General features: G+C 40.2%; 1 protein-coding gene across 1 annotated transcript in view; it reads left to right on the forward strand.

Moving 5' to 3' along the window:
* The first annotated feature begins 1,143 nt into the window (after positions 1–1,143).
* Positions 1,144–12,834, forward strand: part of LOC103512704 (epsin-1-like) — a 14,869-nt gene continuing 3,178 nt past the window's right edge. The window contains exons 1-5 of the mRNA XM_026826102.1: positions 1,144–1,234; positions 3,830–4,083; positions 5,319–5,353; positions 10,735–10,971; positions 12,600–12,769. Coding sequence (XP_026681903.1) covers positions 1,145–1,234; positions 3,830–4,083; positions 5,319–5,353; positions 10,735–10,971; positions 12,600–12,769 — 786 coding nt within the window. The 5' untranslated portion in view covers position 1,144. The remainder of the gene's footprint in view (positions 1,235–3,829; positions 4,084–5,318; positions 5,354–10,734; positions 10,972–12,599; positions 12,770–12,834) is intronic.

The raw sequence follows: 12,834 nt of genomic DNA on the forward strand, positions 1-12,834 counted from the left end.
GCGCGAGAAAGATTTGCGCGATCCGCCTCGTCCGGATTTGGCAGTGAAGGAAGCGCGGTAAGAGAGGAAGCAAAGGTGAAGAATTGGATGGGGTGGGGAAAAAATTGTGGCACCTTAGGTATATAGGATTTTATTATTATTATTATTTTTAACCATTGTCTGGCTGGGGGACATTAAACAGGGAGTAGACCAGCTTAGTCTGGCTGGGGGAATTTAAACAGGGAATATAACAGCCTGAATTTCCCTTGCTAAATAAATGGCAAAGGTTGAGTGCGAAGGGCATCCACTCGTAAAATTTGTAGCCAAAACCAAATGTCAGCCCAAAGCAATCACCCTAGTGAGGACTGATTGATAAGATGACAAAAAACACCAACCTCGTCTGTAAGTATGTACTATGTACACGGGAAAAGACGAAGAATTATTTTTAACCATTGTTTACAGTCCTCATCGGTGCTTACTACTTGCGTAATTTTATGCCACATAAACATATAAACAGCTATATACCACTTGCGTCAAAGGTTGCAGAGGGTTCATATTCTGGGTTGATACGCAACTAGGTGCTCTTACCTGGAAATCTTTTACGCAAAGAACTTTTCTGTTATGACTTCGGGAAAGGGTTAGGTTAAACACAAAAAGGAGCTGTCAGAAATGAGCAGTGACCAATGTTATTGTAGAGTTAAATTAAACACGAAAAGGAGCTGTCAGAAATGAGCAGTGACCAATGTTATTGTAGGGTTAGGTTAAACACAAAAAGGAGCTGTCAGAAATGAGCAGTGACCAATGTTATCGTAGGGTTAGGTTAAACACAAAAAGGAGCTGTCAGAAATGAGCAGTGACCATTGTTATTGTAGAGTTAGGTTAAACACAAAAAAACTGTAGACCTCATTCAGACTCCGCTAAAAATATAGTTTCCCCTAAAAATAGCCCTCTATTTTTAGTTTTAGACCGACGCGATGGACCGTACAATAATCTTTTAGAATCTCTTAAATTATTTTTAACTCCATTTTATGATATATCTTGATGGAAGACTCAATAACTTTGTGAAGTTCCATATGTTATTTCATTTCACAACCCATATGATATATTTCCTCTAAGTAGAGAATAAGAGATGTAATACAACTTCTGGTTTGGTTGGGTGTTTCAGATGCGTAGACAGAGAGAAGACATCCAGGAGGGGGTAGCTGGACTGAGGCGAAACATCAAGAACTTGGCCCACAACTATTCAGATGCTCAGGTAAGTCACTAGGCTTGCACGCCGGACGTTCCGGGGTCGATTCCCGGCGTGGTCGCCCAGGTAAGTCACTAGGCTTACACGCCGGAGGTCCCGGGTTCGATTCCCGGCGCGGTCGAAGTTTTTTCGGCTCTGTGCTTAGAGTTCGGGGTGCACTTAGCCTCATGAGGACAATTGAGTAGCTACTTTAATCCAGTAGCGACCAGTGGCGGCATCACCAGTGTAAAAAGATTATTGAAGTATGGAAATTGATTGCAAAGGAGGCTGGCTGTGATATCCACAAAAATTGTGAAAAAGTTCTGCTTTATCACAAATAAGATTGATTGATTGCTCAGGTAAGTCACCTTTGAGAATAGGTCGCAGGTTCGATTCCCGGCCGGGGAGGGGGGGGGGATTTTATCCTGAAGGAATAGGATTTTTTCTTGGAGGGGCTGGCTCCTATCCTGTCTTCCTTCGATTTCGGGACGATAAGACCCTAGCAGTTACAGTTCCTTCTATCAAGTGACGTTAAATCTCTATCAAAGAAACATATTCGAAATAACATTGATGTATTGTACGTCTGATTGAGATAACAGTGATGTCTTGGTATCTTACAAGCCTTGTTGATATCAGAATCAGAGTGTAATGTTCGGTTATTGACCCCCCTGTCTGTTCTTCTATTGTTATTGTTTTGACTATTGTCTACTCAAGTCAGCAGCCTCCGTGGCCGAGTAGGTTGCATTCCGGAGGTCCCGGGTTCGATCCTTGGTGGAGTCGACATTTTTTTTATTATCCCGAAATCGGTTAAATTTTAGGAGGAAAATGAAGACATATAAAAAAAAATCGAAAAGAGGAGATATAACGATTGTAAATCTAGTACGAATTAACAACTTCCACGATATTTTAAATCTATTGGTTAGCTTTTACTTGGGGGGAAAAATATAAAAAAGGGAAAAAATAATTGTAAATTTGGTAGGAATTTGCCACTCTCAACAATATGAAATCGAGTTAAATTTCGACTTGGAAAATAGTAGTGGGGAAAAAATCGAAACTCGGAAAAGAAAAATGCTATGTGCCTAATGAAAATTATTTATTGTAATTTGCCAATTTTACTGATATAAATTCAAACGTACCTACACATTTAACACAATCAACTGAGAAGTGAAAAGGCAATCTCACGTCTAGACATTTTCTAAGAAATCGGTCAACGTAGGGAAAAGAACCTTTATCACCCAGCAGTGTCTAAAAATAAAAGTCTAATCTACATAGGTAAATAAATTTAATATTAATTACAGGTATCTAGAAGTCGTAGAAGAAAAAGAAAAATTCCGTTGGTCCTCATTTTTCCTGCTCTAGCGCGACTGATATTATGTAACTAGGCAGAAAGATTGGAAAGAGATTAAAGAAGAGTGCCTAGTAGATAAGGAGTTAAGTTGATTGGTTTGTAACTAAGTAGGGTCAATGACGTTGGTGTCTTGGTAGCACAATGGTTAAAGTCCTGGTAAACAGGAGAGCGTGGGTTCGAGACCACTGGCGTTCATATAAGTTTTGTAGTTACCTATTTCATAACTTTAAAGAAGAGTGCCTAGTAGATAAGGAGTTAAGTTGATTGGTTTGTAACTATCTAGGGTCAATGACGTTGGTGTCTTGGTAGCACAATGGTTAAAGTCCTGGTAAGTAAACAGGAGAGCGTGGGTTCGAGACCACTGGCGTTCAGTAATGTTCCAGCCAAGTTAGTTGGACAGAATCAATCGTATTTGATTCTGGCTGTACGGAAGTGCATTTTTGCATATTGTGTCGTTCAGTGCATTTTTGCATATTGTGTCGTTCAGTGCATTTTTGCATATTGTGTCGTTCAGTGCATTTTTGCATATTGTGTCGTTCTTCTATCCTGTCCTCATTCTTTGATTACGGGACGATAAAGGTAGAAACACGGTCACACTACTATCACGTCACGTGATGGTTGGTACCCTAGTACCTCCGTTTTTATGCCGGCCATTCACGCTCAGATCGTCTGACGCTTTTTCCGCCAGACTGTCTGCGCGTGACTGGCCGGCATTTATAGTTCCCTCTCTAAAACCCATTGTAAATAAAAGTAACTTCCATATACCGTGTTTCTAGAAATGAGGAAGTAACTTATACTGTGTTTCTCATTTCAGGTCAAAGTGCGTAGTGCATTTTTGCATATTGTGTTGTTCTTCTATCCTGTCCGCATTCTTTGATTTCGGGACGATAAAGGTAGAAACACGGTCACACTACTATCACGTCACGTGATGGTACCCTAGAACCCTAGTACCTCCGTTTTTATGCCGGCCATGCACGCTCAGATCATCTAACAGACCGCGGTCTGACGCTTTTTCCGCCACACACGTTCCGACTGTCTAGGTGTCTGGTGGGCCGCGGTCTGTCAGACTGTCTGCGCGTGACTGGCCGGCATTTATAGTTCCCTCTCTAAAACCCATTGTAAATAAAAGTAACTTCTGGATGGATGCCTCAGTAACTTTGTGAGTTCTACCTGTGAAGTGTAACAGTTATTGCTCTATCTACATTCAAAAGTAACTTCCGTATACCCTGTTTCTAGAAATGAGGAAGTAACTTATACTGTGTTTCTCATTTCAGGTCAAAGTGCGTGAGGCCACCTCGAACGATCCATGGGGCCCCAGTTCTTCTCTGATGTCGGAAATAGCGGACCTCACCTACAATGTGGTGGCGTTCACCGAGATAATGGCCATGATTTGGAAACGGCTGAACGATAGCGGCAAGAATTGGCGGCATGTCTACAAGGCCCTCAGCTTGCTAGAGTATTTGATTAAGACCGGATCAGATAAGGTAACTAGAATTGGCGGCATTTTTACACATTTGATCAAGACTAGGTCAGACAAGGTAACTAAAATTGGCGACAAGAATTGGCGGCATAGTACAAGGCGCTCAGCTTGCTAGAGTATTTGATTAAGGACCGGATCAGATAAGGTACGTAACTAAAAAATTAGCGGCAAAAATGGGAAAGTTGTTGTGACGTCATCGCGTACGGGAGCGTATGTCGTGATGTCAAGATATAATATTTACCGGTATTTTTTAAATCGATACATCTCGGGATCTAGAAATCGTAGAAGAAGAAGAAGAAGAAATTCCTAATTCTTCATTTTTTCTGTTCTTCCAAAATCTCGCCTAAAGTCCTAAATAGCCCATAAAGCTTATTCCTGTGATAAAGGTTCTTTTCCCTACGCTGACCGATTTCTTAGAAAATGTCTAGACGTGAGATTGCCATTTCACTTCTCAGTTGATTTGGTTAATTGTGTAGGTACGTTTGAATTTATATCAGTAAAAGTGGCAAATTACGATCAATAATTTTCATTACATATGTAGCATTTTTCTTTTCCGAGTTTCGATTTTTTCCCCACTACTATTTTTCAACTCGAAAATTTAAATCGATTTCATATTGTTGAGAGTGGCAAAGTCCTACCAAATTTACAATTATTTTTTCCCTTTTTTATATTTTTCCCCCCAAGTAAAAGCTAACCAATAGATATAAAATATCGTGGACATTGTTAATTCGTACTAGATTTACAATCGTTATAATCTCCTCTTTTCGATTTTTTTTATATCTTCATTTTCCTCCTAAAATTTAACCGATTTCGGGATAATAAAAGTCGTGTGATGTTCTTGCGAGACTTTCCTTTTCATCTGCTAAGACCTTACCGCGAGGAGTGTCGTGTGTTATTGATATCAGATTTTCAGAGGTAAATTCCGTTGCTCTTCTTTTTAGAAAGTTTTGAATGCAAATTATTTTTGTTCGTGGGAGCCAACCTAGTTAGCTAGCTTGGTTGGTAGAGGGTCTGCCTTGTAAACGCTAGGCCACGGGTTCAATTCCCGCCCGGGGAGGATTTTATCCTGAACGGATAAGGTTCGTTCTCGGAACGGCTGGCTTTCTCCTATCCTGCCTTCCTTCTCTCTTGGATTCCGGGACGATTAGACCCTAGCACTTACAGTTCCCTCTATTGAAACTACTGAAAAAAAAGTGTGCCTATCAGTATACGAGTAAACAAGGTATATTCTATTTTATATTGTTCTTATTCTATTCTATTCTTATTCTATTCTATTCTTCCAGACAACACCTGCCGAATGTCAGTGGCACTAGTCTGGGTGGGCCGGGGTCAGCTAGTGGGGCTGCCTCTAGTTCTTCTCACATGTTCGACCTATTCTATTCTAATTTATTTTTATTCTATTCTATACTATTCTATTCTATTCTAATTTATTTTTATTCTATTCAATCCAGACAACACCTGCCGAATGCCAGTGGCACTAGTCTGGGTGGGCTAGGGGATGTAAATAGTTAAATACATAGTTCATTGTCTGTTCAATACACACTTGGTGAAGGTACATCACTAGGCCTGTTTGCGTCAGAGCCAAATTATCATGGGGTTCAAAATGCACTCATTTTTCATTCCCACCAATGGAATGTAAATAGTTAAATACATAGTTCATTGTCTGTTCAATACATACTTGGTGAAGGTACATCACTAGGCCTGTTTGCATCAGACCCAAATTATGGGGTTCAAAATGCACTCATTTTTCATTCCCACCAATGGGTTCATAGTTGAACTATTTCGATAAATAATCATGAAACTTTGGGTTAACAGTTATCACATTTTGGATTCATTGTTGAATAGGCTCAATAAAGTGTCATCAGTTTAATCTCATAGTCTCTAACTTCACCTTTTTCGCTTGGGCTGTCGATGTGTTGATGAAAGTGTAAACCCGCCTTAACATTTGCAACTACCCAACCAAACATACAACCAACCTACCAACCACTCCATCAACCTTAATCATAGTACAGTAGAACCTCGATTATTTCAACTAATTGGGACCGGGGGTAGTGGAAATGATCATTTTCTATGATCTTTTACTCTGATAAGATAGGTAGATAAGAGATAAGATAAGGAAAGGAAAAGATAAGAAAGATATTCAATTCAATTTCAATTCAATTCAATAAAGCATTTATTTGTACAAATAATCTCATAGTCTCTAACTTCACCTTTTTCGCTTGGGCTGTCGAAGTGTTGATGAAAGTGTAAACCCGCCTTAACATTTGCAACTACCCAACCAAACACACAACCAACCTACCAACCACTCCATCAACCTTAATCATAGTACAGTAGAACCTCGATTATTTCAACTAATTGGGACCGGGGGTAGTTGAAATGATCACTTTCTATGATCTTTTACTCTGATAAGATAGGTATATAAGAGATAAGATAAGGAAAGGAAAAGATAAGAAAGATATTCAATTCAATTTCAATTCAATTCAATAAAGCATTTATTTGTACAAATGTACGTTTGCTTAATGTACGTTTGGTTATTTTAAGATAAGATAGGATATTCTTTGAAAGATGGAAAAAACAAAGGATTTTGGAGTTGAAATAATCGAAGTTCTACTGTATAATAATATGTCTATATCTTTGTATTTTGTGTACATATGTATACTTTTAAGCTAACCCATGTACTTATGTATGTATGTGTGTACATAGGATGTGCTGTCCCCATCCAGTCCCACGTTAACCTCCACAGTAAGTTGTCTCTCCCATAGCATGCCTTAGCACGCCCTTAACTTCATAGCATTCCTGTAGTATGTCCCTAACTTAGCATAACTCTGCTCTAACTTATAATTATATTCGATTTGAGATGGTCTCTAACTCTGGTCCAGAGCATGTTTCTGTGCAAATCTCCATAGCATGCTGTAGCATGTCCCTCTTAACCCCATAATCATATGCTGTAATATATCCCTTGTGTTATTATGTCACAACTTTGGTGCTCACTGCAGCATTGTAGGATTTTTAAATGCAATTTCTTTGTGTTATTATGTCACAACTTTGGTGCTCACTGCAGCATTGTAGGATTTTTCCCAATACATATCTCAATCCCTTAACTTCATAGCATTCCTGTAGCATGTCCCTAACTTAGCATAATTCTGCTCTAACTTATAATATTATATTCGATTTGAGATGGTCTCTAACTCTGGTCCAGAGAATGTTTCTGTGCAAATCTCCATAGCATGCTGTAGCATGTCCCTCTTAACCCCATAATCATATGTAAATGCAATTTCTTTGTGTTATTATGTCACAACTTTGGTGCTCACTGCAGCATTGTAGGATTTTTCCCAATAAGTATCAGGATGGGCATGCTACGACACAGGCCACAAGCGTCTAATGTAGCAGTTGTTCCATTGCTACGAATACTCCTGTCCAGCTTATCTGGTACAACTTCCCATAGTATTCTGTAGCATGTCTCTAACCCGATGGCATGTCCCTGCTGTGACGTAAGTTTTAATTTATTAACATTCATAGCCCCATAGCATGCCTATGAAATTTTGCTCCTGTAATTGTATGACTCCTGTCCAGCTTATCTGGTACAACTTCCCATAGTATTCTGTAGCATGTCTCTAACCCGATAGCATGTCCCTGCTGTGACGTAAGTTTTAATTTATTAACATTCATAGCCCCATAGCATGCCTATGAAATTTTGCTCCTGTAATTGTATGTCCTTTAATCCTTAAGTAGCAACACGCCCTCTTTATAATAATATATATTTCACGTCCGTAGTGTGTCCGTTCCTTATTTCATAGCATGGCTCTTCTCTAACGCTGTTTATAATTTATCAAATTTCTCATGGCATACCTAACTTATGCTGTCCGTAAGAGACTAAAAAGTCTGACAGGTCTAACTCTGGACAGCAATCAGTAGAAAAGAACCGTCCACAAGTCAATTCCCATTATGGATAGTTCCCTTTCTGCTTAATGTTGTTCAAGTTTAAGAAATGCCAATGAAATGATGAAATAATACCATGGTTTTCAAGCTTAGACGATAGACACAATACATCCCATTTATGGGTTCTATTAACCCAGGCATTGCTAGAGTATTTGATTAAGACCGGATCAGATAAGGTAACTAGAATTGGCGGCATTTTTACGCATTTGATCAAGACTAGGTCAGACAAGGTAACTAAAATTGGCGACAAGAATTGGGGGCATAGTACAAGGCGCTCAGCTTGCTCGAGTATTTGATTAAGGACCGGATCAGATAAGGTAGGTAACTAAAATTAGCGGCAAGAATGGGAAAGTTGTTGTGACGTCATCGCGTACGGGAGCGTATGTCGTGACGTCAAGGTATAATATTTACCGGTATTTTTTAAATCGATACATCTCGGGATCTAGAAATAGTAGAAGAAGAAGAAATTCCTAATTTTCAAAATCTCGCCTAAAGTCCTAAATAGCCCATAAAGCTTATTCCTTGTGGCGTATAATATCTCTTCGTAGCGCTGTCAAACTGTTTTGGGTGCACTCAGCCTCGTGAGGACAAGTGAGTAGCCACTTTAATCGAGTAGCGACCAGTGGCGGCATTACAAGTCAAAAGAAACGAACGATGATACTTAAATATGATGATTGAGTAAATGAAAGACTTGTAATACTGTGATACCTACAAAGTTGTGAAAAAGCTTTCTGCTTTACCACAGAGGTTCAAAATTCGATGCGATTCGAGTATTTTTATTATTTTTTGGTCTGGCTGAGGGACTTTAAACAGGGAGTAACTAGGTAGCGGGTTCGATTTCCGCCCGGGGACCGATTTTATGATGAGGTTCGTTCTCAGGACGGCTGGTTTTCGTACGTGATACCCACAAAGTTGTGAAAAAGCTCTCTGCTTTACCACAGAGATTCATAATTCGATGCGATTCGAGTATTTTTATTATTTTTTTGGTCTGGCTGAGGGACTTTAAACAGGGAGTAACTAGGTCGCGGGTTCGATTTCCGCCCGGGGACCGATTTTATGATGAAGTTCGTTCTCAGGACGGCTGGTTTTCGTACCAGTGTAAAAAGATCATTGACATATGGACATTGATTGCAAAGGAGGCATTTAGTAATACCGTGATATCCAGAAAAAGTCGTGACTAATTCATGATTTGATTGATTGATCAATTGATTGTTCGATTGATAACTATAAAACAATCATCATCTTCTGGTTTGATGAATCATTTTGAGTGAATTCAATGGTAAACAAAAGGGCAGGTCAAAATGTTTGAAAAAATGTACTTTGAATTAAACACTTCCTTACTTTATCTATTTATACCGGGTGACTTAAAAAATTTCATAACCTCTTAATCTGAGTTTAAACCCGGTTAAACTCTTAGATTCTTAGATTAATAAGCAATCTGATTTTTTTTAGGTTAATCCGCTTTAGGGGTCACTGCTAAGGTCGGAACTGTAACTGCTAAGGTCTTATCGTTCCGAAATCGAAGAGAGAAGGAAGACAGGATAGGAGAAAGCCAACCCTTTCCGAAAACGAACATTATCCAATCAGGATAAAAATCGCCCCGGGCGGGAATCTAACCCGCGGCCTACCGGGAATCTAACCCGCGGCACGTATTTAATTACATAAAAAACTGACACATGACAAGCTACAGGTTACATACTTACTGAAAAGTTTCGCCTGCGGCCCTGAAGATTACACCTTGATCTAGTCTGCTTCTCTTACTATTGTAGACCAAAATCTTCGAAAAATTCGCCTGCGGCGCCAAATTTTGTGTTTTTGATAATTAAGTTTTTTTTAAATTAGAGACCAAAATTTTCGCCTTTGGCCATAAAAATTTCAATTTCGTTAATTCTGGTTTCTATAAATTGTAGCTCACAATTTTCAATAAGGTTTTTTTAAAAATTAGAGACCAAAATTTTCGTCTGTGGCCATAAAAATTTCAATTTCGTTAATTCTGGTTTCTATAAATTGTAGCTCACAATTTTCAAAAATTTCGCCTGCGGCGCTGCTCATTTCCCCCTTTTTGTGGTAACCTTCATCCTCCCAGGATATGTGAATGTGTAGACTGTATAATGACAAACTTCAGGTTCATGGTTCATGCTTTTTAAAAAAAATTCTCCTGCGGAGCTGAGAATTAGGATTTCGATGAGACTGAATTTCTGAAGATTTTAGACCAAAATGTTCAAAAATTTCGCTGGTATCACACTAGGCTTGCACTCCGGAGGTCCCGGGTTCGATTCCCGGCGTGGTTGAAGTTTTTTCGGCTCTGTGCTTGGAGTTCGGGGTGCACTCAGCCTCGTGAGGACAAGTGAGTAGCCACTTTAATCGAGTAGCGACCAGTGGCGGCATTACAAGTCAAAGAAACGAGCGATGATAAATATGATGATTGAGTAAATGAAAGACTTGGTTATCACATTAAATCCTGAATCACAATCTCGGCGCTTCAAAGTTATGCTTGGTCTCGTACAAAGGACGGTTGTACCAGTATTTAACAAATTTATCCAACCTATTTCTTCTTCCCCCTGACCAGGAGGTGCTCCAGGGGCGGACCCATTCGACGTGTCCACCATCACGGAGGACCTACGCTCCACCCTCCTTTTATCACATTAAATCCTGAATCATAATCTCGGCGCTTCAAAGTTATGCTTGGTCTCGTTCAAAGGACGGTTGTACCAGTATTTAACAAATTTATCCGACCTTTTTCTTCTTCCCCCTGACCAGGAGGTGCTCCAGGGGCGGACCCATTCGACGTGTCCACCATCACGGAGGACCTACGCTCCACCCTCCTCACCAACCCCTCGTCCACGCCCCTGCAACCCGTGAAGAAGACCCCCCAGTCCTTCCTAGGCGAGAACTCGGCCCTGGTCAACTTGGACAACCTGATAACGGCCCCGCCTGCTGTGCCGGCCCTGCCTGTCATGCAGGCGCAGAAAACTGGTGAGTCCCCCCCTGAAATTCGTTTCTCTTCTTTTAAATGTCTTTTCTTTGTGTTACTATATTCACAACTTTGGTGCTCACTGCAGCATTGTAGGATTTTTCCAAATACATTTATATCGCAATAATCCAGCTCCCAACTACCTACCACGCTGGCACCGGTCGCTATGCGCATTTATATTACATAGCTACTCATTTTCCTCACGAGGCTGAGTGGGCCCCGTAACGGCCAGTCACGGAATCAATCATTTGCATGATACAAATTTCTTGACCCCGCCGGGAATCGAACCCGGGTCTCCCGCGTGCAAGGCGAGCGCAGTGACCACTGATATCCATCTTCTGGTTTGATGAATCATTTTGAGTGAATTCAATGGTAAACAAAATGGCAGGTCAAAATGTTTGAAAAAATGTACTTTGAATTGAACACTTCCTTCTTTATCTATTTATACCGGGTGACTTAAAAAATTTCATAACCTCTTAATCTGAGTTTAAACTCTTAGATTCTTAGATTAATAAGCAATCTGATTTTTTTTTAATCCGCTTTAGGGGTGAGCTATTAATATTATTTATTTTTTTGAAGAGGTTTGATAGACGGAACTGTAACTGCTAAGGTCTTATCGTTCCGAAATCGAAGAGAGAAGGAAGACAGGATAGGAGAAAGCCAGCCGTTCCGAGAACGAACATTATCCAATCAGGATAAAAATCGCCCCGGGCGGGAATCTAACCCGCGGCCTAGCGCTTACAAGGCAGACGCGCTACCAACCAAGCTAACTAGGCTGGGCAAGAAAATATTCTGTTTAGTAGGTAATTAGGTATTTCTTTCCACCCTGTAATTAATATTAAATTTATTTACCTATGTAGATTAGACTTTTATTTTTAGACACTGCTGTGTGATAAAGGTTCTTTTCCCTACGCTGACCGATTTCTTAGAAAATGTCTAGACGTGAGATTGCCATTTCACTTCTCAGTTGATTTGGTTAATTGTGTAGGTACGTTTGAATTTATATCAGTAAAAGTGGCAAATTACGATCAATAATTTTCATTACATATGTAGCATTTTTCTTTTCCGAGTTTCGATTTTTTCCCCACTACTATTTTTCAACTCGAAAATTTAAATCGATTTCATATTGTTGAGAGTGGCAAAGTCCTACCAAATTTACAATTATTTTTTCCCTTTTTTATATTTTTCCCCCCAAGTAAAAGCTAACCAATAGATATAAAATATCGTGGACATTGTTAATTCGTACTAGATTTACAATCGTTATAATCTCCTCTTTTCGATTTTTTTTATATCTTCATTTTCCTCCTAAAATTTAACCGATTTCGGGATAATAAAAGTCGTGTGATGTTCTTGCGAGACTTTCCTTTTCATCTGCTAAGACCTTACCGCGAGGAGTGTCGTGTGTTATTGATATCAGATTTTCAGAGGTAAATTCCGTTGCTCTTCTTTTTAGAAAGTTTTGAATGCAAATTATTTTTGTTCGTGGGAGCCAACCTAGTTAGCTAGCTTGGTTGGTAGAGGGTCTGCCTTGTAAACGCTAGGCCACGGGTTCAATTCCCGCCCGGGGAGGATTTTATCCTGAACGGATAAGGTTCGTTCTCGGAACGGCTGGCTTTCTCCTATCCTGCCTTCCTTCTCTCTTGGATGCCAGGGTCAGCCAGTGGGGCTGCCTCTAGTTCTTCTCACATGTTGGACCTCCTGGAAGTGGATAATCTAGGCGCAGTAGGCGGGACAGTGGACCCCTGGGCTAGTCTGCCCACTACGCACGCCCCTGTGGCGCCCACCCCGGCCCTGTCTACGAGTAGCTTGGCTCGGCCTCAGGTGAGTAGGGGGGGGGGGGACACGGGGTGAGAAAAAGGGGAAATTGTCCAAAAAAAAACACAGCC

Source organism: Diaphorina citri, unplaced genomic scaffold (assembly GCF_000475195.1).
Source record: "Diaphorina citri unplaced genomic scaffold, Diaci psyllid genome assembly version 1.1 scaffold875, whole genome shotgun sequence".
Classification (NCBI taxonomy): Eukaryota; Metazoa; Arthropoda; class Insecta; order Hemiptera; family Psyllidae; genus Diaphorina; species Diaphorina citri.